Source organism: Dendrobates tinctorius, unplaced genomic scaffold (assembly GCF_039654945.1).
Source record: "Dendrobates tinctorius isolate UK_male_01 unplaced genomic scaffold, ASM3965494v1 ptg000022l, whole genome shotgun sequence".
In the NCBI taxonomy this organism is placed as follows: Eukaryota; Metazoa; Chordata; class Amphibia; order Anura; family Dendrobatidae; genus Dendrobates; species Dendrobates tinctorius.
The window spans coordinates 34,815,427-34,843,185 of record NW_027361690.1 but is presented as its reverse complement, the minus strand read 5'-3'; the positions used below and the strand labels follow the sequence as shown (position 1 = coordinate 34,843,185).

The 27,759-nt window shown below is 43.4% G+C and overlaps 1 protein-coding gene across 2 annotated transcripts in view; it reads left to right on the top strand.

The window, feature by feature from the left end:
* CRTC3 (CREB regulated transcription coactivator 3) overlaps positions 1 to 27,759 on the top strand; it is a 171,106-nt gene that overhangs the window by 126,307 nt on the left and 17,040 nt on the right. For both annotated transcript variants that reach the window (XM_073568579.1, XM_073568578.1), the window contains 6 exons: positions 358 to 470; positions 15,615 to 15,653; positions 18,790 to 18,875; positions 20,485 to 20,534; positions 25,354 to 25,571; positions 26,502 to 26,803. In XM_073568579.1, the coding sequence (XP_073424680.1) occupies positions 358 to 470; positions 15,615 to 15,653; positions 18,790 to 18,875; positions 20,485 to 20,534; positions 25,354 to 25,571; positions 26,502 to 26,803 (808 nt within the window). The remainder of the gene's footprint in view (positions 1 to 357; positions 471 to 15,614; positions 15,654 to 18,789; positions 18,876 to 20,484; positions 20,535 to 25,353; positions 25,572 to 26,501; positions 26,804 to 27,759) is intronic.

Sequence of the window (27,759 nt, the reverse complement as noted above, 5' to 3'; positions counted from 1 at the left end):
GTATGACTTATTTTTCGTTTTCCTTTTGTAAATTTATTGCTTCTTTTCACCACTGCAAAATTTCCTTAAACTATCTGTGGGTGAGGACATCGTTGTGTGACTTTAGTTTACTTTCTAGATCTGAGATGTAGGGTATAATACTTTGGTAGCCGTATGTGGAATGATAGTCTGTCGCTTAGCAGCCGTTGATTCTGCTGCCACTCCTCTTCGGATGTGCTCCTCCTTCCTAAAGGATGATACATGTTTCTTTATTTGATGTCATTTGCTACTCATTAGTCCTGTCCAAGGTTAAATCAAGATACCGTAATTAATGTTATTACATTATTCATTATGGGACGTTTTTTTTTTTTTCTTCAGAACGAACTCTGACTCTGCACTTCACACGAGTGCCTCAAGTACCAAACCTCAAGATCCATTTATGGGTGGAAACCAACATGCTGTGCGAGTCCCCAGACCACCTCAGCGCAACAGTAAGAAAATCCTAATTTTATTATGTAAAAGGTTACAGCCAAAAAATTAATTTATGTTGTATTAGGCATAAAAATCAATTTTTTTTTTTTTTGCTCGAAATGCTTGTAAATATAACTCTCCAGGTAACTAAAGGTATCACTACTGCAGTGCTACAAAAGTATTTACATTAACAAGTCATATGGAGTAGACATAATCCAAGATTTGGAAAAGGATCTGCTTTTTTTTTTTTTTTTTTTCCTCAAACTTTTCGGTCCCAAAAAAAACAAACTGCACCAGGCATGGCCTATTAATGAAAGTGCCTGTCTGGAAAACAAAAAGCAGATACTTATGAAAAACCTTTAACCCCCAAAGGCTAGTTTCACATTCGCGTTTACATCCGCAGCGTCGGGCTGCGCACGGCTGCCGCTAAGCCCCGCCCCCTGCCGCGCTTCCGCCGGTAGCTCCGCCTACAGATGCATGACGCTGCATGCGTCCTGCGTCCTCTATGTTTAGCACTGGGGACGCAGGCCGTGCGCAGTATGCGTTTGGCGTCCCATGCGTCCTTTTGACGCTGCGCCAAGTGCAACAGGTTGCAATTTGGTGCACTCGGACGCCCCCTGCCGCGCCTCTGCCAGTAGCTCCGCCTACGGACGCATGCGCCGCCAAACGCATACTGCGCACTGCCTGCGTCCCCAGTGCTAAAGATAGGGGACGCATGTAGCGTCATGCGTCTGTAGGCGGAGCTACCGGTGGAGGCGCGGCAGGGGGCGGGGCTTAGCGGCGGCCGTAAACGCTAATGTGAAACTAGCCTTAGCGACAGAGCCAGTTTGCAGCTTAATGACCAGGCCAATTTTTACAATTCTGACCACTGTCCCATTATGATGTTATAACTCTGGAAAGCTTTAATGGATCCCGCGGATTCTGAGATTGTTTTTTTTTCGTGACATATTGTACTTCATGTTAGTGGTAAAATTTCTTCGATAAGTCTTGTGTGTGTTTATGAAAAACGGAAATATGGCGAAAACGTTGCAATTTTAAAACTTTAAAAATGTTTATGCCCATAAATCAGAGAGATGTGTCACAAAAATTTCTTAATAAATAACATTTCCCACATGTCTACTTTACATCAGCACAATTTTGGAAGCAAAATTTTTTTTTTTGTTAGGAAGTTATAAGGGTTAAAAGTTGACCAGCGATTTCTCATTTTTACAACAAAATTTACAAAACCATTTTTTTTAGGGACCACATCATATTTAAAGTTATTTTGAGGGGTGTACATGGCAGAAAATACCCAAAAGTGGCACCATTCTAAAAACTAGACCCCTCAAGGTGCTCAAAACCACATTCAAGAAGTTTAACCCTTTAAGTGCTTCACAGGAACTAAAGCAATGTGGAAGGAAAAAATTAACATTTAACACTTTTTTTGCAAAAAATTTACTTCAGAACCAATTTTTTTTATTTTCACAAGTGTTAAAAGAGAAAACCAACCACAAAATTTGTTGTACAATTTCTCCTGAATACGCCGATACCCCATATGTGGGAGTAAACCACTTTTTCAGCACACAGCAGAGCTCGCAAGGGATGGAGCGCCGTTTGACTTTTTCAACGCAGAATTGGCTGGAATTGAGATCGGATGCCATGTTGCGTTCGGAGAGCCCTTAATGTGCCTAAACAGTGGAAAACTCCAACAAGTGACCCCATTTTGGAAACTAGACCTATTAAGGAACTTACCTAGATGTGTGGTGAGCACTTCGAACCTTCAAGTGCTTCACAGAAGTTTATAACGTAGAGCCGTGAAAATAAGAAATCCATTTTTTTACCACAAAAATGATCTTTTCGCCCCCCCAAATTTTTATTTTTACAAGGGTAACAAGACTGAAGAATCCCCTTTGTATTCCATATTCCTGACACATCCTCTTTAAGGGAGAGAGAACAGCTGATCTTTGGGCTGAGAGAAACCAAACCAGTTGCTCTTGGGGAATATATCAAAATTTCATATGAAGTGGTGATGAGCGAATGTGCTCGGATAAAGTCTCAACACATGTAGGGTTGCCTGTTTGTTAGCCAGCCTCAACACATGGGGATTGCCAAACAGCCACAAATCATGCAGCCGCAGGGGCTCTAACAATATACGAACACTCCCAGATGCTAGGATAGCACCCGAACATGCTCAGATAAGACTTTATCCTAGCAGTTCACTTATCACTAGTGAGGAGACACTGTATATCGCAGTCTGGTTCCTATGGCTATGCATGTGCCATGTCCACATACGTAAAGTGTATAAACTGTGTCAACTATGAATATGATATGAATTAATCCAGAATTGAACCAGAAGGGAACAGAAGGTAACTGGAAAGAGTCACTGTAAACAATGTTTTTGTTTCCACTCTAACCCCTATAATCCTTCACTTTCTGCTAACCCCACTAATCCCTACACCAAGCAAGGAACTGTTCATCTCTTCTTCAATCCTTCCAATCCATCTCGCCTCTTCCTCATATCTGTTCCTCAACATACAATCCTCTGTCTCCAAACACAGCCAGCCCCCTCATGCCCTCTCCTGCTCCCACCTGCTAACACTGTCTCTGCTCCTCCTCACTGCCGGCGATATCTCTCCAAATCCTGGTCCTCCTCACCACATTCCCACAGTCATTTCTACCTCCCATCCACGCCCAATCACAACTTTCCGTAACCACTCCAACCTTATACACACTTGCCCAGCCCCAGCTTCCCCAGTCCCACTAACAGGAGCTCTGTGGAACGCACGCTCTGGCTGCAACAAACGTTCTTTCATCCATGATATTTTTATTACTAACAAACTTTCCTTCCTCGCCATCACCGAAACCTGGCTCACCTCCTCTGACAGCCTCTCCTGCTGCACTCTCATTTTGTGGATTCCACCTTTCCCACACCCCCTGCCCCAGCTGCAAGCATGGTGGAGGAGTTGGTTTTCTCCTGTCAGATAACTGCTCCTTCACCCCAATCCCACTGCCGCCCTCTGTTACCCTCCCTTCCTTTGAGGTGCACTCTAGGCGCATATACTCCCCCTCCAACCTCCAACTAGCTGTCATATACCGCCCTCCAGGGTCAGCCACCACCTTCTTTGACCACTTCACCACCTGGCTACTTGATTTCCTTTCCAGTGATATCCCCACTATCATCTTAGGCGACTTCAACATCACCATTGACACTTCCCTCTCAGCTGCCACTAAACTTCTATCTCTCACTTCCTCCTTCGGCCTCACTCAATGGTCTTCTGCAGCCACTCACAAAGATGGCCACACACTAGACCTAATCTTCACCCGCCTCTGCTCCCTATCTAGCCGCTCTAACTCACCTCTTCCTCTCTCTGACCACAACCTACTTACATTCTCTTCCCTCTCCTCAGGTCCACAATCCCCACCTCAAAAACTCGCACACCCTCGCAGAAATCTTCAACACCTCGATCTACACTGTCTGAATCCCTCCTCCCTCTTACAGACATAAGTTCCCTACACAATGCGGACGCCGCTGCCGCTCTATATAACACCACAATAGCTGTAGCTTTGGAATCAGTTGCCCCTCTCACACATACCAAAGCTCGCAAAATCAACAGACAGCCCTGGCACACCAGTCTGACCAAAGAACTGAGGCGGGCTTCCAGGGCTGCTCAGCGGAGATGGGATAAAATACCACTCCAATGAGGACTTCATCACATTCAAACAGTCCCACACTACTTTCAAGGCCACACTCGCTGCAGCAAAACAAACCTACTTCTCATCTCACATATCCTCCCTGTCTCACAACCCTAAACAGTTATTCAACTCCTTCAATTCTCTCCTCTGCCCCCCAGCACCTCCTCCCTCTCCACTCATCTCAGCTGAAGACTTTGCCTCATTTTTCAAGGAGAAGATTGATAACATCAGAGACAGTTTTGGTCAACAACCCCCAGTGCCCTTCCTCCTACCTGCCCTCCTCCCCCAAAACCAACTTCTCCACCATTACAGAAGATCGACTCTCCACTCTACTCTCAAGATCACATCTCACTACCTGTGCACTTGACCCGATCCCATCCCACTTCATCCCAACCCTAACCCATCTCTTCAACCTATCACTAACAACTGGTGTTTTCCCCTCAAGCTTTAAACATGCCTCAATCACACCTATCCTCAAAAAGCCCTCTCTTGACCCATCCTCTGTATCTAGCTATCGCCCTATATCACTTCTCCCCTATGCCTCAAAACTACTGGAACAACACGTCCATCTTGAACTATCCTCCCACCTCTCTTCTTGATCCCTCCTTGTCCACTTGCAGTCCGGCTTCCGGCCACACCACTCCACTGAAACTGCCCTAACTAAGGTCACCAATGACCTACTAGCCGCCAAGGCCAAGCGACACTACTCTGTCCTCCTCCTCCTGGACCTGTCCTCTGCCTTTGACACAGTGGACCATTCCCTATTACTACAGACCCTCTCATCTCTTGGTACCACAGGCTTGGCCCTATCTTGGATTGCGTCATACCTAGCAGACCGGACATTCAGCGTCTCCCATTCACACACCACCTCCTCACTGCGCCCCCTATCCGTCGGAGTCCCGCAAGGTTTAGTCCTAGGGCCCCTGCTCTTCTCCGTTTACACCTTCGGCCTCAGACAGCTCATAGAATCTCATGGCTTTCAGTATCATCTCTATGCTGATGACACACAGGTCTACATCTCTGGACCAGATATCACCTCTCTACTAAACAGAATCCCTCCATGTCTGTCTGCTATTTCATCCTTCTTCTCCGCTAGATTTCTAAAACTTAATATGGACAAAACAGAATTAATCATCTTTCGCCCATCTCACGTGACCCCCCCCCCCCCCCCCCCCCAATGGACCTATCCATTAAAGTAAACGGCTGCCCACTCTCTCCAGTCCCACAAGCTTGATGCCTTGGGGTTATCCTTGACACTGATCTTTCAAACCACGTATCCAAGCCCTTTCCAGTTCCTGCCGACTTCAGCTCAAAAATATTTCACGGATCCGTACATTCCTCAACCAAGAATCTGCAAAAACCCTAGTCCATGCCCTCATCTCCCGCCTTGACTACTGCAACCTCCTGCTCTGTGACCTCCCCTCTAACACTCTCGCACCCCTCCAATCTATTCTTAACTCTGCTGGCCGACTAATCCACCTGTCCCCCCGCTATTCCCCGGCCTCTCCCCTCTGTCAATCCCTGCACTGGCTCCCCATTACCCAAAGACTCCAGTTCAAAACCCTAACCATGACATGCAAAGCCATCCACAACCTGAGTCCTCCGTACATCTGTGACCTAGTCACCCGGTACTTACCTGCACGAAACCTCCGATCCTCACAAGATCTCCTTCTGTACTCCCCTCTTATCTCCTCTTCCCACAATCGCATACAAGATTTCTCCCGCGCATCCCCCCTACTCTGGAACTATCTACCACAACATATCAGACACTCGCCTACCATGGAAACCTTTAAAAAGAACCTGAAGACCTACCTCTTCCGACAAGCCTACAACTTGCAGTAACCACTGATCCACCAAACCGCTGCACGACCAGCTCTACCCTCGCCTACTGTATCCTCACCCATCCCTTGTAGATTGTGAGCCCTCGCGGGCAGGGTGCTCTCATATCCTGTACCAGTCGTGACTTGTATTGTTTAAGATTACTGTACTTGTATGTATTATGTATACCCCTCCTCACATGTAAAGCGCCATGGAATAAATGGCGCTATAATAATAATTAACTATTTTTTTATTCATTTTTTTTTGCCGGGCATAGATTGAAAAAATGTTTTAAAAAAAAAAAAAAATAAATAAATCATGACACCAAATGATGTTGCAGATCATCTGCCTCTATTAGGTAAAGTGGATTATTTGTTTTTTCTACAACTGCATTTTCTGATGCTGTGGTTTTGTTTGTTTTTTTTGTTTCTTGGTTTGTACTTTGATACGGTCATGTGCGGATTACGTGTGTTTTTCCCTACAGATTTTGTGCATCTAATGCAATTTTATGGGGAAAGTCTGCACATTAGACTTTCGCAAGATAAATTGATATGTTGCGGATTTGAAACACTCAATACAAATCATTTTATGCTGCCAAAAAAAAGACACTGGGCTTGAGATTTCTATAAATCCCATCCATTTTGCTGGAACTATAAAACACTGCGTTTTTTCTTTTTGTGCAGTGAAAATATGCAGCGTCCAAAAACTCACTTTACTGAACCTAAAGTTCATCATTATCTCCCACAACGTGGTCCAATTGTGGGCAGTAAAAGTGAGTTCAGATAATTGGAGCATCTTCTGAGCTTTTCACACGTTATAGGAGGTCAGGGTCGGTGTTTCACGGTCGCACATTCAATCTAATCTTTTGTTGTCATAGGCTCTCAGACTGAGAACAATAACAAACTCGCCCTCCTTCAGTCCGCTGCCTCAGGTGTTTTTGTTCGGCTGTGGCGTCATATCTTCTCATAACCACTGCAGCCAATCACTGGGTTTAGTAGCTTGTGCTGTCTGCATTTGTTAGCGGCACTGTAGATGTGACGTCAGCGATGAAGCCCGTCAATCACAGCAGCGGCAGAGCCCGTCAATCACAGCAGCGGCAGAGCCCCATCACGTCTTCTCCTCGTAATTACTTATATATTCCTTTCCATATTGTCTCCCCTGAATGGCGTCACCACAACCTGCAGGGTATGATCGCTCCTCTCCTAACACAAATAATAATCATAGACTGCTTGAGGCACATTTCAGAACAGAGTGTACCTACACCAGCAGATGACATGGCTCCCCAAACCATCACTGATTGTGGAAACTTCACACTAGACCTCAAGCAGCTTGGATTGTGTGCCTCTTCACTCTTCCTCCAGACTCTGGGACCTTGGTTTCCAAGGTCTAGTGTGAAGTGTCCACAATCAGTGATGGTTTGGGGAGCCATGTCATCTGCTGGTGAAGGTCCACTGTGTTTTATCAAGACCAAAGTCAGCGAGGCCATCTACCAGGAAATTTTAGAGCACTTCACGCTTCCCTCTGCTGACAAGCTTATTGGAGATGGAAATTTCATTCTCCAGTAGGACTTGGCACCTGTCCACACTGCCAAAAGTACCAATACCTGGTGTAAAAACAACAGTATCACTGTGCTTGATTGGCCAGCAAACTCGCCTGACCTTAACCCCATAGAGAATCTATGGGGTATTGTCAAGAGGAAGATGAGACACCAGACCCAACAATGCACACAAGCTGAAGGCTGCTATCAAAGCAACCTGGGCTTCCATAACACCTCAGCAGTGCCACAGGCTGATCGCCTCCATGCCACACCACATTGATGCAGTAATTGATGCCAAAGGAGCCCCAACCAAGTACTGAGTTCTTTACTGAATATATATTTCAGTAGGCCAACCTTTTGGATTTTAAAATCCTTTTTTTAATTTAGTGTTATAAAGTATTCTAATTTACTGAGATGATGACTTTTGCGTTTTCATTGGCTGTAAGCGATAATCATCAACAGAAATAAACACTTAAAATAGATCACTCTGTTTATAATGACTCTATATAATGAGTTTCACTTTTTGTATCGAAGAACTGAAATACATTTTTGATATTCTAATTTTGTGAGATGCACCTGTACTTACACCTTTTAGTGGTCACATGATGTACATAAAGGTGTTGCTGCTGAGGTCACATGATTGATAGATGTGACGTCATTGCTGCAGGATGGACGAAGACCCCCCCCCCCCTTCCATAATGTAGCAGAGAGGGATTAAAGGGAATCTGTCACCCATTTTTAGTGATATGTAAAGATATCATTCAATCGTGTGTCACACAAGGATTCTATTAGGACTTTTGATTCCCCCTGACCCTGCACCATTGATGCATAAATACCTTTTTTTTTTATCTCGGTTGAGATGTATGTAAATCGCCACGGTCCGGTCCGATGTGTGGGGCTTATTCGCCTCCCCTCCCATCTTGCGCATTTCTTCGTTCTTCCTGCGTTCACGTAGTGTTTCCGCGCTTGCGCATTGAATAGGCCTTCGGCGCTTGTGCTGTATGCTTTGCTCAACTGTGGGCAAAGCATATAATTGGTACTGCGCATGCGCCGGTATTTTTCAGCATGTATCCGGCATCCAAGAAGAGCGTCCTGCATGTGAAGACTTCCGGGGCATAGATCACGCTGAAAAATACCGGTGCATGCGCACTACCGATTATATGCTTTGCCCACAGTTGGGAAAAGCATACTGCGCAAGCGCCGGAGACCTTTTCAATGCGCAAGAGCTGAAAAACTACCGCATCTGTGATATTCACAGATGAAGTTGCGTTCAGCAAGCCGAGGAGAGGGGAGAAGGCCAATAAGCCCCGCCCATTGGACCGGACCACGGCGATTTGCATACATCTCCAACAAGATAAGGTATTTATACATCAAAGGTGTGGGGCCAGGGAGAATCAAAAGTCCTAATAGAATCCTTATGTGACACAGAATTGAATGATATCTTTACATGATATCACTAAAAATGGGTGACAGATTCCCTTTTAACACATTAATAATGGTTCTCTCCATAAATTGTATAAAAAAAGAAAAGTAACCTGTTGGACTATTTTCTTCAAAATTACCAACCACCCTTCCACAGAGGATAAAAAACTGCACCAGGTAGATGGGACACACCTACCGTCTTTTGCGTTGCCCCCTCCTTCTCTGCCGCCTTCTCGATCTTCCCACCATACCCACAGGTGGTCTTATTACCTATGAGGACTCGGCCTTAATTTTTCTATAGTGTGATTGAGGCAAAATTCCATTCATGGCCATAAAAATCATAGAATTTCAGCAGATCAGGAAGGCAGGTCTTTCATTTGGGGACCCAGTGGTCACATAAGTTACTTTGGCAGATTTCTGGCTTCACTACCCATGTAATGTATATCTGTGGTACCTGCTCATGGCTGCGGCTGTGGATCACATGTAACAAGCTGCTACTCCATCAAAATGACTGTTCCTTCTCCAGCCTCATAGATTCCTCTAAATCTGAACATCTCCCTCTAGTGTTCACTGAGCACTTTACAGGGAGAATGGGACTTTTTATCTAATTTTACTCTTGTCGTACTGCATAGTAGGATCTACTTTGGAAGTGATGCTCGTGCTACAGTAATAGACCAAATCACACGTAGGGGCAGGCGATAATCTATAGCATGCAGGCAAATGCGAAGCCAAATGCATTGCTTTCTCTGCCTTGTACAGCACCCACATAGTCTGCTGCACTGTACAGAGAATGTCATCACTTCCAGCAGACCCTTTATAAAGTCCCTTTTCCTCCATGTGCATTGGGGCTGCAGAACTCGGCAATGGCCACTAAACCACGTACTGAGCTGATTGTGTGTAAACTACTGGGTGTCAGACCTGCACTGACCTGATATTGATCATCTTATCCTGTGGATAGATCCTTAGTGTCAATGTATGGGAAGACCCCTTCAAATAATAGGGAAGAGCCGATATTTGGAACCTAAACACCCTTGATGAGCCATGCTCTGCTTTCCTGGCAGTGCTTGTAGTCACTGAATGAATGGCGGAGAGCAGCTATGGCAACGTGATGTGATACCTATCCTCCAGGGAGAAGGCAGCCATGGTAAATGGTGTCTAGTGAAGTTCTCCATGTGCTCGGGCTCTTACATGCCCACTTGGTGTATAATTACATATTGTTGCGGTTTGACCTCTGCAGAGAAGCGATGTCAGAAGTGTGTATCTCTTCCTCACATTCGTTGGTGGGTGTGACAGTGGGGCAGTACACGTTTGTTGTATTGGGAGGTTTAGGGCCCAATTAGACATGCCGATAATTGTAGGGATGCTCATTCCCAATTATTGGGCCATCAAAAGCCGCATTTGTCAGATGCATTGATTTTGAAGGTTGCCTAAAGGGAAGTTGTCATCCAGTTCATGGTGCCCTAACGACAAGTGGCATTAATCAGATGCTCGCTTTGATGTTTCCGAGTAAACAAACTTTGAAAAACCAGGGACTATGGCCCTGATTCCTCAAGACCAGCATTGTTCTCGCCAGTTTTAATGAGTAAGATGCCTCTACAGCTGGGAGCCCACAATTCAGAACTAGTAGCGCTATGAACGCAGCACATGCTCGCTGTGTTTAAAGTGCTGCAGTCTATTGAACGCAGGTGAATCCGCGTGTGTTTCCTGAACCGTGCGGATTTACCGCATCCAATACATTCTATTGATTTAATTTCTCTTGACATGCTGCGGTCTGGAAACATGCGCCACATGTCAGTCTCGTCGGGTGATCTGCGGATTTCTCAAAATCCTCTCCACTCTGCTGTCACAGCTGGCCGCTGCTGGATTGACACTGCATAAATATGCAGCCTCAAACCTGCTGAAACTCCAGATCATGGGCACATACCCGAACTCCCAACTCCCCCCATCCTCAAGAGGGGCTTACCTCTTATAAATCATTATATATACCAAAATTAATCCCAAAAAAATTCTTTATCTGGCACTTCCAAACAATATCAAAACAAGCATTTTTCGGATCTGTATCACAAGAAGGAACCGAAAAACATGAAGAGATCCAGTACTTAATTAAAATATCAAATTTTTATTGAAATATTATTAAAAGAATTTTAAAATGACAAAATGCCCAGTAGGGGGCGCTCAAAAACACCAATTCATAATAGTCACATAAGTAATGCAATAGCACATCTACAAATAAATCCTGACTCTAGCAGTTAGATATATATTAATTATAATATAAGGAGTATATCATCTCCATAAATTTACATAATATCTATAGCAGGATGCACAGGCAATCAGATCAATATTTACAATTCAACAAATCGCCTAATGTCTCAGAATAACTGATTGTCTGAGCCTAGTCTCTTGTAATGCTGTTGGAAAAACCAGCCAGGCTAAAAATTTAGCTCCGCTGCACCCTGGATTAGTGCAGATGCGTTTAGGCCTGTCTGGTTTGTATCTGAATTTTTTGGAGGATTTTTCCTCTTTCTGTGGTTTTCATGTTAGAGTAGGGACTGACAAGTGTAAGGAACTTTGATGCAGTTTGCCAGCTTCTGTATTAAGGCCTTAATATCAACCAATACCTTACATATATTGCTATGTTTTTTGTGCACTTTTTATATTTTTTCCAGGGTGCAGTTGGGCCCAAATGGTTCTGCAAACTTGTGGCCTCTGTTCACACAGGATGCATTGTACTTGGCAGCCCCCCTACATGGTGTTACTAAGAGGCTGTGAGCCAGAAGCCCTGCATTCCCTGTGTGAACACTGCCACATGCGGATTATTTCTTCTGCACTGGTGTACCACACGGCCAATCCCTGATTGTAGCCTGGCTGCTTCATTTGGTATTTATGCACCTGTGCAGCTGCCATTTTACTTGGGTCCGCTGCACCCTGGATTAGTGCAGATGCATTTAGGCCTGTCTGGTTTGTATCTAAAAATTTAGGACAGACTGTACCTGTGAGGAAAAGACGCTGCTGACTATGAATGGTGCTGCCTCCTTCACCCCAACGCAAGTTTCGCCTTAGCTTCTGCCTGGGTAAACATTTTGATGAATTGGGACTTCTCTCTGCCCCACACCAGTTGTGTGACACCTCTTTACCTGTGTGTGTACACAATGAGAGACATGTCGTTCATAAGGAGCAGGGCAGGAATAAGCAGCTTTTTTGTGTGTTTTTCTGAAACTCTGCAGTGAATGAGAGTAAGGCCATGTTCACACGTTCAGTATTTGGTGAGTTTTTTTTACCTCCGTATCTGTAAGCCAAAACCAGGAGTGGGTGATAAATACAGAAGTGGGGACGAGTTTCTATTATACTTTCCCTCTGATTGTTCTACTCCTGGTTTTGGCTTGCACATACTGAGGTACAATACTGAGTGTGTGAACGTGGCCGCAAACGTATACTTGACTGCAAATGTCCAGCCGGTGTCTTGACTTATGCTGCCCAGACAACCTGATGGTGGATTCCCTTTGTCCTCAGCAGTACAACATCATGCTAACGATTCTGTGCACATACAGTTAGGTCCATATATATTTGGACAGACATTTTTCTAATTTTGGTTCTAGACATTACCACAATGAATTTTAAACAAAACAATTCCGATGCAGTTGAAGTTCAGACTTTCAGCTTTCATTTGAGGGTATCCACATTAAAATTGGATGAAGGGTTTAGGAGTTTCAGCTACTTAACATGTGCCACCCTGTTTTTAAAGGGACCAAAAGTAATTGGACAATTGACTCCAAGGCTATTTCATGGACAGGTGTGGGCAATCCCTTCGTTATGTCATTCTCAATTAAGCAGATAAAAGGCCTGGAGTTGATTTGAGGTGTGGTGCTTGCATTTGGAAGGTTTTGTTGTGAAGGAAACATGCGGTCAAAGGAGCTCTCCATGCAGGTGAAACAAGCCATCCTTAAGCTGCAAAAACAGAAAAAACCCATCCGAGAAATTGCTACATTAGGAGTGGCAAAATCTACAGTTTGGTACATCCTGGGAAAGAAAGAAAGCACTGGTGAACTCATCAATGCAAAAAGACCTGGGCGCCCACGGAAGACAACAGTGGTGGATGATCACAGAATAATCTCCATGATTAAGGGTACGTGCACACGCTGCGGATTCCGCTGCGGATTAATCCGCACTGATTTTGCAAAAACCGCAGATAATCCGCAGGTCCAAAGACCTGCGGATTATCTGCGGTTTGGTCCTGCGGATTCACTATCTCCACAATGGTGGAGATGGGAACCCGCAGCGGTTTCCGCAGAAAGAATTGACATGCAATTCTTTCTGCGGATTCAAAACCGCAGCAAATCCGCGCGTTTTTTTCCGCAGCGTCGGCACAGCGTTTTTTTTTTCCCATTCAAATGAATGGTACTGTACACCGCAGCTAAAACTGCTGCGTGTCCGCCGCGGCCAAAACCGCTGCGGAAACGCAGCGGAATCCGCAGCGTGTGCACACAGCCTTAGAGAAACCCCTTCACAACAGCCAACCAAGTAAACAACACTCTCCAGGAGGTAGGTGTATCAATATCCAAATCTACCATAAAGAGAAGACTGCATGAAAGTAAATACAGAGGGTTCACTGCACGGTGCAAGCCACTCATAAGCATCAAGAATCAAAAGGCTAGACTGGACTTTGCTAAAAAAGCCAGCACAGTTCTGGAAGAACATTCTTTGGACAGATGAGACCAAGATCAACCTCTACCAGAATGATGGAAAGAGAAAAGTATCGCGAAGGCATGGTACAGCTCATGATCCAAAGCATGCCACATCATCTGTGAAACACGGCGGAGGCAGTGTGATGGCTTGGGCATGCATGGCTGCCAGTGGCACTGGGTCACTAGTGTTTATTGATGATGGGACACAGGACAGAAGCAGCCGAATGAATTCTGAGGTATTCAGAGCCATACTGTGTGCTCAGATCCAGCCAAATGCAGCCAAACTGATTGGTCATCATTTCATACTACAGATGGACAATGACCCAAAACATAAAGCCAAAGAAACCCAGGAGTTTATTAAAGCAAAGAAGTGGAATATTCTTGAATGGCCAAGTCAGTCACCTGATCTCAACCCAATTGAGCATGCATTTCACTTGTTAAAGACTAAACTTCAGACAGAAAGGCCCACAAACAAACAGTAACTGAAAACCACCGCAGTGAAGGTCTGGCAGAGCATCAAAAAGGAGGAAACAGCGTCTGGTGATGTCCATGAGTTCAAGACTTCAGGCAGTCATTGCCAACAAAGGGTTTTCAACCAAGTACTAGAAATGAACATTTTATTTACAATTATTTAATCTGTCCAATTACTTTTGGTCCTTTTAAAAACAGGGTGGCACGTGTTAAGGAGCTGAAACAACTACACCCTTCATCCAATTTTAATGTGGATACTCTCAAATGAAAGCTGAAAGTCTGAACTTCAACTGCATCTGAATTGTTTTGTTTAAAATTCGTTGTGGTAATGTCTAGAACCAAAACTAGAAAAATGTTGTTTCTGTCCAAATATATATGGACCTAACTGTATAATTGTGGGTGCACTGTCTATACACGCCATTAATCAGCCATCAATTATCTTGCATGTAGCCTAGGGAATCTGTCAGTAGTATCCACCCCTCACCCCCAAAGCCAGATAACTGTGAGCTGAGGTCTTATTCCAGAGAATTTATTTTAATATGTAAATGAGCTTTTAAAATCTATGGAACGAACATGGATCTCCCTGAGGATCGGACTCCAGAGCTTATTTTACATGAGATGGGGCATGATCAGTGTGAGACATGTAATGACTGACAGTCTGCTCTCCTGACCTACATGTCTCACACTGGTAACCCCACTATCATTTATACTAATCTCTGGAGGCAGATTCTCAGGGAGATCAGTGTCCGGCCCATAGATCTTAACAGCTCATTTACATAATAAGAAAAATGTGCATTCCGCTGGAATAAGACGTCAGATCGCAGATATCAAGGTATCATTTGGCTTCCTATCGGCATAAACATGGGCGCCCTATGACTTCTTGGATTCCACACCTTGGTTATTCACATGGTTACACACAGGTCATGAACTACATATCCGAATGATGTTGTGAGCCCTGCACTTGGTGATAATACAAGACTTGCTGAGCTCATTTCTCGGAGTTCATATTTCAATGCATGTGATTGTGGAGGGATGTTTCCTCCAACAAGGACACTTCGTTATAAAAGGTCATGAATGCTTCTAGCACCTCCGAAATAAACAACCTGATCTGCTTTACATGTGTTCTGGGCAGGTATACACATTCATCTCACCACTATATTGTGTATAATGGTATGGGCCATGGACGAGGAGTGCAATTTATGGATTGAATGGGGAAAAAATAGCTTTATAAAGAACCTGTCAAGGTGAAGATAGTATCTGATCTGCAGGCAGCGTTCTGTCTGGAGTGCTGCCTTCTGTAATTGTTATTATAATCTGTATTATACACCCACAAGTTTTTCAGGAGTTGGAGACTCCAGTGACTGCACTTGATGGCACTCTGGTTTTCCTTACATAAGGAATTCAGACCCGGCGGGTTGCCTTCAGATGGCTTTATACTAGTGAGCAGGTTGTCCTGGCCGATCGTTGTGTGCACATGTATGGACAATTACGGTATATTACATTTGTAATTATAAAGGCTAGTGAACTATCTGATAACCAAAATCTTCTCTTCTGTTCTGCAGCAAGTTTACATGAAGGGGAAATAGACAACTTTGGGGAAGGTAAGAGCTGTGGCGTCATTCTCTTTGTTGTGTGACCTTCTCATCTTACATTTCAGTTGTGTAAAATGACGAGTAACCTGTAACGGCCACAGTTTCTTTTCTGAAACCAGCATGTATAGGAACATATTGAAGCCCAAATAGTATGTGTTTAAAGGGAACCTGACAGCTGGTGCATGGTCAGCAAGTATCCGCCACTGGCTGTACAATCTCAGCCAGAAACGTCGGGGACCAAGCTGCACTGGACACTAGTCGGACAGACTGGTCCTTGGTGGCTTCTCTGCACCCGCTGCCCTGGAGTGACAGGTCTCTGCTTATGTGCAGGTATTGACTTGTCACTCCAGGGCCGTGGGCTTGGAGATGCCGCCGGTGACCTGTACGGCTAGTGCTCTCTGTGGCTCTGTCCACAGCAGCTATTAAAGGGGAGGTGCTGCAATTTTTTTTTTCTATTAAAAATGATTTACGGTATATAATCCAATTATTTTTAATACAAAATTAAATTATAGGAGGAGACTGAAGATGGGAGGCAGGAAGGGAAGAAAAAGTAGTAGCACAGCGGTGAGGTAAATATGGAGGGGGTTTCAGCAGCTGACCCGTGAACGCTCCTCTCACTCTCACTCGGCTGCAGTCACCACTTCTCCTCATTACAGCAGTGGGTCCCTCGGGTTGTCTCGGCTCCTGCACACTTGTCCCCTGATCCTTTCTCCTCTTGCAGCTGTGGATGACTGAGATGTGGGGGGTGAGGAGTCTGCACAGCTCAGTCCTATTGTCTGTGTATCTAATCCCATTCTGTGTGATACTGTATTCTGAGCTGTGTATCTAATCCTCCCATATGTAGATGCACGGCTCAGCAGTCAGTATCGCACAGGATGGGATTAGACACGGCTCAGCATACAGTATCACACAGAATGAGATTAGATACACGGCTCAGCAGTCAGTATCAATCTCATTCTGTGTGATACTGTCTGCTGAGCCGTGTATCTAATCCTATCCTGTGTGATACTGTATGCTGAGCCGTGTCTAATCCCATCCTGTGTGATACTGACTGCTGAGCCGTGTATCGAATCTTATCCTGTGTGATACTGTATTCTGAGCTGTGTATCTAATCCTCCCATATGTGATACTGACTGCTGAGCCGTGTATCGAATCTTATTCTGTGTGATACTGCCTGCTGAGCCGTGTATCTAATCCTATCCTGTGATACTGCCTGCTGAGCCGTGTATCTAATCCTATCCTGTGTGATACTGCCTGCTGAGCCGTGTATCTAATCCTATCCTGTGTGATACTGACTGCTGAGCCGTGTATCTAATCCTATCCTGTGTGATACTGACTGCTGAGCCGTGTATCGAATCCTCCAATGTATGATATTGAATGCTGAGCTGTGTATCTAATCCTCTCCTGTGTGATACTGTATGCTGAGCCCAGTATCTAATCCTTTCATGGCGTTTTTATGTGAGAACACTATGGCGGTATGATGTGTGATATATATGGCGTCATTATTTGTGATTATATATGGCGGTATTATGTGAGATCTATATTAAGTGAGAAATATATAGCGGTATTATGTGTAATCTATATGGTGGTATGTGAGAACTATATGACAGTATTATATGAGATCTATATGGTGGTATTATGTGAGAACACTGGCAGTATTATCTGCAGAAAGGGCACCCCTTCTAGGGTGGTTCTGGCTGAGCACCTACGCAGGTCTGGGGTAATAGAGGGGGCAGCATGACCTCTGGTTAGGTGCAGTCAGGGGAGGGCTGGTGAGGCAGCTGAAGAGAGGTGGGTCTCATTTTTATCGTTACCATATGGCTACATTTCCCCCAGCCTGTTTCCCAATGTCACCCCGGACTGCGCCTGTCACCTCGCTTTCACAGATCGCCAGGACAGGATGGAGAAGACAGGATCTGAGGTGGTGAATGGGGTGTTTGCATGGAAAGTCTGGATCAGAACAGGCCATCAATCAGCAGAAATGTTTCCTGGATTTCTGTGGAGCAGACGGTCCATCCATGTGTATAAAAGACAGTGCTCTATGTACAATCCCTGGCACCGAACAGGGTGCCACCCATAGACCAGCACACTGCTCTCCTAAAATAGTCTGTGCTGCTGTCACCCTGCTCCCTCCACCATATATCTCCCAGAATCCTTGCTGCCTGCCATCCTCTGTGACTGTCTACTTGTCAGTATAACTTTGCAGTCACCAACAAAATAGATGCTCACGGTGTTCCTAAATGTCATCTTTTCTTATCTCTTGGCAAACACCGAGAAGTGGAGGAGAGCAGTGACATCACACCTATGTCAGCAGACTCAGCCCATATTTACTGCAGTGCAGTAATGTGAGCTTGTTGTACACTAGGTTTTTGTCAAACTTCAGTAGCTGCTCCCCCTAGTGTTTAAAAGTGGAAATACCAAACCTTTTAAAATTATTTTTCATATTTTACTAAATTTATAAACAAATGATTAATATTTTTAAAGAAAATTTAAACATTAACTATTTACATTTTTTCAATTGCTGGAAATAATTTTTTTTTTTTTGAGGGCACCTTCCCTTTAAAGGGAACCTGTCACCCCCCCCCCCCCCCCCCCCCAGGTGTTTTTAAGTAAAAGTGCCACCTTGTGCAGCACTAATGCTGCATTCTGTCAGAGGGGGAAAGACCTGGCCCCCTGTCGAAATTCAGGTATTTTTGACCAATTTTAAAAACCATTATTTCTGCGGTGTAAAGGATGCTAAGTAAAAGAGCCACATTGACAGAATGCAGCATTAGTGCTGCACAACGTGGCTCTTTTACTTAAAAAAGCCTGGGGGGGTGACAGGTGCCCTTTAAGAGTTTCTCTCGGAAACACTTTAGCGTTTCAAAGTAAAACACACATGGATGAGATCGTGCAGCCAGTGGCTGATACATGATGCCCAGTCCGTGGGTAACAAGCATCACCTGTCAGGTTCCATTTAAAGAAACCAAGTCGCTAATTTCTTTCTTATGCCTTTCTATTACTTTAGTAATGTATGTGACAGTGGTGGAAAAGGGGGAGGGGGTTGATAATGGATTAACACGTTGTATTGTGCAGAACCGCTTTACTCCTGAACAGCTTACACATTCTCATTGCTCATGATAACATTTTTTGTTCCCCTGTGTAGTTTTTCCATTTCCAAATGCTTTGACGGAAGAGAGCATTCTGAATGTTTCCAAGCCAATGCCCAAACAGCTATGGGAAGCCAAAAAGGTGCCGTACTTATTAGGATCCCAATCTGTGTTTGCTGATGTGTTCTGCCTTTTTTTGCTGTGGCAGTGGGTGGTGTTGAAGTGTGTTCTCCCGTGGACACTAGTTTCCTGTTATAAGGGCCTTCATAGATATTCGATAACTGACAGCTAAACGACTGGTATCTCTCCTGCTCCAGGTTCAGACAACTTTAGTCTGTGTATGGGGCTTTCCCATCTCCAAGATCCTATCCCAATACGTAGGAAATGCAATTATAATACTATTAGTAAATACCTCCAATATAGTTTTTCTGATTCGCTATGTCTTTCCTCTTTTGCAGGCATTCCAGGACCTTGGGTAGCCATAGTTATGACCACTAGCTAACTAGTTCGCACTGTATCATTGGTCGTAACCATGGATGACTAAGGTCCTGCAATGCCTGCACATGCAGAAAGAGAAGTAGCGAATCAGAAAAACTATACTACATTTGTATTTGGAGTTGTTTGCTGTTATTACACCTGCTATATATTGGGGTAGGATCTTGGCGATTGCGATGCCCCTATAATTTATAGAATTAATCTACTTGGAAATACATGGTTTACTTTCCTAGTACCGATACTGCCGTAAATCCTGTCTAATAGTGTAGTGCTTTACTTTTATTTCTGAGTGCTTCAGAGCGGAAATCTAGCATTCATTGCTGTCTCTAAAGCGCTTGTTATAGTGCGATGCAGTTTAGTATGTGTCGCCTTCTGGTTGGGGAGAGGATTTTCATTATAAATGGATCATGTGAACAATTGTTAAAAAGCATTGATTTATGGAATAGGAATGCTTTAGTCCATATATTTCTATACGGATTGCATAGTCTACATGGTATCGCCGTTGTAGCTTCATGAATCCCTCTTGGGGAGAGAACCTTGATCTCTGACCATTGCATTACAGAATGTCTTTACTTCACACGTGTGGCCTGTTCTTCTTTTTATAGTCCTTTCCATTGTCCATATATAACCCATCTAATGACCTGTTCTCGCTAATGACCCGCTAATGTTTTGTTTCCGCCTGCATTTATTTAATGTATGTTTTTCCATGGTGTAAAACCAGCCTTTGACAGTTCTTCCTTGCATTCGCTACTGAGCCTGCAGATTTCCTGTTGTTTGATCCTAATGTGTCTATTCTGGGCTTCTTCCATTAAAATCTTTGAGGAATGTAATTCATTACCCTGGTTAGATGTTTCTTGCTGGATTATTGCATAGCTTTTCTCATTGGTGTTGGTCTGTAGTAGGATTTGTTTTTTTATTTTTGTAATGTCTACTGCGGAATGACAATTGAAAGTTGTAAATCTTTCATTTTTAGACTTAAAAAAAATCCCTTTTAGTAAAAGGGTAGATAGTACATACTGCATCTTTCCAATTAATTTGCTCCAAAAATGAAAATTAAAGGTGCTTACCTTCGGCCGCATGGAAACATCACCCACTTTCTCTTAGAAGAGCGAGGACACCGACCTCTGCACCACGGCTGGGTTCAAGCTATTTTCTAGTTCTGGCCACCTATCTCCAAGTGGATCTACTTTAGTATAGACATGTCTTGTTCACTTTTGTGAGAACTTTACTGAACCGTCTCTAAATATCTATTTCAGGCCCAGTCAATGGCATCTCGTCCTCGATCCTGTGAAGTCCCAGGCATCAAGTATGTACTAAAACAAATCCTCCAGAAAAAAAGAATTGATATAGTTTCAAATATTAAAGCAGTATTTCCATCTGACATTTCTGGAATCTGCCATAACTGTATATTGGATGCAGGTTCTACCCCATTTATACAAAACTGGGCTCCCAGTCACGCGCTGCTGTCGGTGCAGAGATGGGACACATTCTCTGTAGATGGGGATAAAAGGGGCAGATTTATGGTAGTATGGTAAATATTGTTGCAATTAGAGATCTGGATTTTAGGGCATACTGTATATTCTTAATCTGCACCATGCCTCCTATGTTGCAGATTTTCCGCAAATTCTCCGTTCTCAGAGGATATTTATTCTTTGCAGTGTACTAGGTCATATTGATGGCCACTCTGCTAAAGTAAAATCTGCAACAGAAGACCCGATATTTTACATTTGTGCTCAAAAGTTTACAATACACCGGCAGAATTTTTGCTTTCTTGGCCTTTTTTTCAGAGAATATGAATAACACCAAAACTTTTTCTCCACTCATGGTTAGTGGTTGGGTGCAGGGCTGCCATCAGGGCATTACTGTCCTTACTACTATATGGGGCCCGATGAGCAGAAGCAAAATGGGGGGGGGGGCCTGGACAGTGATTTACTCCCTGCAGGATCACGTTTCTCAGCCACACACACAGCAGCGACCAGCCCCGGAGCTACAAGTACAGTCTCAAATCACTGCTTGTAAGCTGTGACCGGGCACCCTCCTGTCATTAGTCTTATTATGCTGAGCTTGTGTACTATAGAGCAATAGGTGCAATAAATACCTACATATAATCTATAAGAGCAAACTTTAATACACACACTGTATAGTACAAGCCGGCATGTATTATATATACTGTGTATTTTATGTAGGTATATTTTATGTAGGTATATAGTAATATTTTTGGTCTAGGTAACAAAATCACTTTGGTCTTAACTGTTTTTGAAAAACTCAACCACACTGTGTAGAACATTGGGGCACTGTAGCCATTTTAAAGCACCATTCCAGCGTGTTTTTTTTTTTTTTTTTTTTCCACCACTGGATTAGTGCTTTAAAGAAGCTCTGTCAGCACAGAATGACTGTTAACCAAGTCCAGGCACTTGGTGCTTCACGGCAGCCAATCATTGAAATACACCTTCCCACCTGCTTGGTTTCCCTCTATCTCCGCCCTTCTCTGGCTCTGTGAAGCCAGAGCTGTCAATTAAAGAGGGGATGGAGATGAGAGGGAAAATAAGCAGGTTGGAAGGTGAATTTAAATTATTTGACCCTGCCGTGAAAGAGTGGAGGGACTTTGTTTGAACAGTCATTCTGCGCTGACGGGGTCCCTTTAACCCCTTAACCGGAGTTTTTTTCGCTTTTGCGTTTTCATTTTTTCACTCCCCTTCTCAGAGCCATAGCTTTTTTTTTTTTTTTATTTTTCCGTCAATATGGCCATGTGAGGGCTTATTTTTTGCGGGATGAGTTGTGCTTTTGAACGACACCATTGGTTTTACCATGTCGTGTACTCGAAAACGGGGAAAAAAATTCCAAATGCGTTGAAATTGCAAAAAAAAGTGCAATCGCTTGTTTTGGCTTTTTTTGCTAGGTTCACTAATTGCTAAAACTGACCTGCCATTATGATTCTCCAGGTCATTATGAGTTCATAGACACAAAAATTGTCTAGGTTCTCTTTTTATCTAAGTGGTGAAAGATGAGGGCTTAATTTTTGCATGCCGGGCTGACGTTTTTAATAACACTTTTGTGCAGATATGCTCTTTTGATCGCGCGTTATTGCATTTTAATGCAATGTAGTGGCGACCAAAACAAGGTTTTGATTTTTTTTTTTCTCGCTACGCCGTTTAGCGATCAGATTAATCCTTTTTTTTTTTTTTTTTTTTTTTTTTTTTTTTTTTTTTATATATTGATAGGGTGATTCTGAACACGGAGATACCAAATATGTGTAGGTTTGATTTTTATTTTTTTTTATTTTATTTTGATTGGTGCGAAAGGGGGGTGATTTTAACTTTTTTGTTTTTGAATTTTTAAACTTTTTTTTTTAAACTTTTGACATGCTTCAATAGCCTCCATAGGAGGCTAGAAGCATTCCATACTTGATCAGCTCTGCTACATATACACAATGCTGAGATCGCCTATATGTAGCAGAAATACAGCATTGCTATGAGCGCCGAGCACAGGGTAGCGCTTATAGCAACCTCTGGTTGTCATGGCAACACGTTACTGACCCCCGATCACGTGACGAGGGTCGGTGATACGCTCATTACCGGCCGAGCGCCGGAAGTACTAGTTAAATGTCTGCTGTCAGCGTTTGACAGCGGGGTTTAACTAGTTAATAGGCGTGGGTGGATCGCAATTCTGCCCGTGCCTATTGCGGGCCCATGTCATCTGTTTATAACAGCTGACATGTCGTGGCTTTGAGGTGGGCTCACCTCTCATACTCACCTTCTGACATCTTCATCAATTTTCAGCACCACTCCGGTCTTACGGTGCTATCTTGTAAGCACAGCTTCTGACTGTCTGTAAGTCAGAAGCGAAATCATAAGCTGCCAAAACAGTCTACCTAGTCGTGGTGGCGGCTTAAAAGAATCTTTTGGTGAAAACAAAGGCTGATGTGCTGTGTATGTGATATGTTAATGTGTGATTGATTGAGGACGTGGTGCAGGAGTTTTTCCAAGAGTGGGCGGTGGGACTGTGGAAGGTTCGAGGGGTGGAGGCGGAGCTAGTGGTGGAGCCTGGGCGGAGACTCAAAGAGCCCCAAAATTGTGACACTATGGGGCCCTGAAATTCCTAGTGGCAGCCTTGGTTGGGTGAAGCCATTTCTTGCCAAACTGTTGTGTTTTCTCTTTTTAAATCATAATGACAACCCAAAACATCCAAATGACCCTGATCAAAAGTTCACATACCCCATTTCTTCCGTGTATTGTCCCCTCTAACATCAATGACAGCTTGAAGTCTTTTGTGGTAGTTGTCGATGAGGTTCTTTATTTTCTCAGATGGTAAAGCTGCCCACTCTTCTTGGCAAAAAGCCTCCAGTTCCTGTAAATTCCTGGGCTGTGTAGCATGAACTGCGTGCTTGAGATTTCCCCAGAGTGGCTCAGTAATATGAGATGGCCACTCCAAAACCTTCACTTTGTTCTGCTGTAGCCAATGACAGGTCAACTTGGCCTTGTGCTTTGGATTGTTGTCATGTTGTAGCGTCCAAGTACGTCCCGTGCGCAGCTTCCGGGCTGTTGAGTGCAAATTTGCCTACATTATTTGCTGATAACTTGCTGTATTCATCGTTCTTTCACGTTTGAACAACTTTCCTTTGCCTTTTGTAGATCACACATCACCAAAACATCAGCGATCCACCTCCATGCTTTACAGTAGGAATGGTGTTCCTTTCATCATAGGCCTTATTGACATATCTCCAAATGTAACCTTTATGGTTGTGGCCAAAAAGTTCAATTTTAGTCTCATCATTCCAATTTACCTAGTTCCAGAGGTTTTGAGGCTTGTCTCTGTGCTGTTTTTGCATATTGTAGGCGAGATACTTTGTGTCATTTGCGCAGTAATGGCTTTCTTCTGGCGACTCGACCATGCCGGCCATTTTTCTTCAAGTGCCTCCTTATTGTGCATCTTGAAACCGCCACACCGCTAGTTTTCAGAGAGTCGAGTATTTCAGATGATGCTTAATAGCTGTCTACAAATATCTCAAGGGCAGTCACATTGTAGAAGGATCATCTTTATTCTCATTTGCACAAGGAAAGACTAGAAGCAATGGGATGAAACTGAATGGGATGAGACACAGATTAGATATTAGAAAAAATTTTGACAGTGTGATCAATGAGTGGAACAGGCTGCCACGAGAAGTGGTGAGTTCTCCTTCAATGGAAGTCTACAAACAGAGGCTGGACAGACATCTGTCTGGGATGATTTAGCAAATCCTGCTTTGAGCAGGGAGTTGGACCAGATGGCCCAGGAGGTCCCTTCCAACTCTATGATTCTGTTATTTGTGGATTTTTCTTTGCATCCCGAGCAATTTTTCCTGGCAGTTGTGGATGACCTTTTTGTTGGTCTACCTGACTGGCATTATCAATTCCTTGCATATCTCTTTGTATCCCTTTCCTGGTGTATACAGTTCAACTATCTTTTCCCATAGATCCGTTGACAATTCTTTTGCTTTCCCCATGACTCATAATCCAGAAACGTCAGTGGCTGGATGAAAGATGCAAGAGTCTGTCTGGATCCCAGAAACTCACTCAGCTTTTATGCACACGCACTGATTACAAGCAGGTCACAGGTGAGGATGTTACCTTTTAGTAGCCATTCAAACCCATTTGTGTCATCTTCTGTGCATGTTATCAGGCCAAAATCACCAGGGTATGTGAACTTTTGATCAGGGTCATTTGGATGTTTTGGGTTGTCATTATGAATTAAAAAGAGAAAACACAGTAGTTTGACAATAAATGGCTTCACCCAACCACTAACCATGTGTGGAGAAAAAGTTTTGGTGTTATCATTCATATTCTCTGGAAAAAAGGCCAAGAAAGCAAAAATTCTGCAGAGCTATGTAAACTTCTGAGCACAACTTTATAAAGTATCAGTACAAACCAGTTTTTGCATAAGATACTTTCCATAACTAGGCTCTTTTCCATACATGCACTTTTGCCAGACAAGTGTGTCTTTGCAGAAAAAAGACCTTTTATTTATTTATTTTTTCGAATATCCTAAAACTCCTTCAGTGCTTTCCTCCTTTGCTCTCGATTATCAAGCTTTCTACATTAATTTTGTTTCAAGAGAACATTGACATTTTTATCAATTTCCCTTTCTAGAGTTTTTCCGTCTTCAGATCCCAACGCTGGCCTTTCACATTTCCAGGGGAATCTCAACACAGGTGGATCACTGCCAGATCTTACAAATCTGCATTTTCCTTCTCCCCTGCCAACACCGCTGGACCCAGATGAAACACCGTATGGCAGTATGGGCGCAGAGAATAGCACAGGAGGGCTTCCAGCTGCCATGACTCACCTGGGCATCAGTGGCTCTCCAGGTCTGTGTTCTCAGTGTGCCACTCTTCATCCTCTACCCACGTTATGTACATGTATTATACACCATTAATCACAAGATCAAGATTGTGACAAAATGACTTCTCTAGTAAGGTGGAAACTGGCTAAAATATTTCGTACTGCATATTATGAGAAGCCAAATAAAGTGGGGTAATGAATATGGAGTAGTCATTTTAACCTTTTAAAACCAAAAGTAGAATCTATAACACAGAGACTTTGGAAAGTATTACTATGGTCACTGTTATTGCACCGTGAAATCTATGGTGGTGCATATGGAAGATAATTGGAGACCGATTAGCTGGGATTGAGCTTAGGCAGCATGAGTGGGCGAGCCAGAAATAATAATAATAAAAAAAAAAGCCTGGTGGAAAGCTTTGCCCTTTTCAATAGGGTCTTTGTGCCACGCAGCCCACTCTGCTACTTCAATATGCAAGTGTTCAAGTTCCACAAAGTAGTCCTTGATAATACTGCCATTATATGCCAGTGAATAGGAACTTAGGAATTAGAAAGATCTGAATTTTCCTTACATAGCATCTTAAATTCTGCCTACTTTTCAGTGTCTTACCCAAGTCCTATGTCTCCAAAAAATCTGTAAGTTTATTACCATATGGTAATATTAGTTTGATGCCTGTAGCAGGTGCATATTTAATATAGCTGTCTTGTAGTTGACATGTACCAATATTACCAGCTATATGTGAAGGCACGCTGATGAGGAAGACTTCCCTCTACTGTGCAGCTTTGATCTCTGCCCTTGCTATAAAGTGCTTTCACTCACAAGCCTGGCATTGAGCCCACAGCTCCAGATGTTTAGCCCTGATGCGTTTCCTTGATGCCAGCATAGCTTTGTGCAAGATCTGCATATTAAACTTTTTTTTTTTTTTTTTTTAATTGAATTTTTTTTTTTTTTAAAACAGGTTTGCAGAACACACGCAGCAATCCATCCTTACAAGCAACGCTGAACAATAACTGCTCAATGGCTTCTCCTGTAAACAACCACGGACCTCCAACTGGTCGCTCAAACCCATCACTTCACCCGTCTCTTCGCCTGGCATCCCTCAGCAATCCTTCTCTTTCAACAGCCAATCTTGGCACTTCCCCAAGGCGAAGGCAAACTCCTGTTAGCCCATTGACCTTGACTCCAGGCAACGAGTCAACTCGGTGCATTAGTGGGCAGTTTTCACCCACCAGCCCACTGAATATACCAACTAATTCACAGGTACCATTTCAGATATCCGTCTATGTGGGGACATCACGTAAAACTCTTCGGCCATGAAAACATTGTTCCACAAATATTTCCTATTACAAAGATGGCTAAACTGATTCTGAGCTATTCCAGGCTGAGCGCACACGCTGCAGACTTTCAAGTGAGGATTTTAGAGCAAAGCTATGTTAGATCTGCTACGTATCTACCTTATGATATGGGCAGATTGTGGATTTCACCTTTATGCATTTACACTATGAAAACCTGATGCAGATTAGAAAATGAACCTCAGAACCGTCTGATTTCACCCTAAATCGACATTGCTGATGCCCTGGGTCTGATTTTACAGGAAGGGAAGATTTAGTAAAAATGCCGTTATAGCTTAATCCTTCTACAGTGTTTGGTGGCACTTTATTCAGTCTCTCACCGTCTCAGTATCTGGTACGTGGCAGTAAATGTAAAATCCAGCAACCTTGTAACGATACTGTAGCTTTACTATAACAATTTTATTTCTTAGGTTTGCGGTTTATTGCTGGATTTCACCTCCTTACATGAGTTATATAATGAACATCAACCATGAGCAATATAAAAATATATATTCAGTACTGTGCTAACATTTTAGGAAGGTGTAGAAAGAATTCTGCAAAGTAAGGATCCGTTTTAAAAAAAAAATAGAAGTCTTTAATAGTTTATTTTTATCAATTAACAAAATAAAAATGTAACAAAAATCAGCGTTTTGGGTCACCACCCTTTGCCATCAAGATGGCATCACAGGATCAAGTCGTCTAAGTACACTTTAATGGTGTTTTTGAATGAACTCAGCAGGGAGGTTGTTCCAAAATCATCTTGGTGATCTAACTAGGGATGCGCGCATAGCTTCGGATAAGAGCTTATCCGAATAGCTATAACTCTTACTGAATAGCTGCACCAGTAACCCGGATACCTGGAGCGCTCCTGATGATCAGCTGATT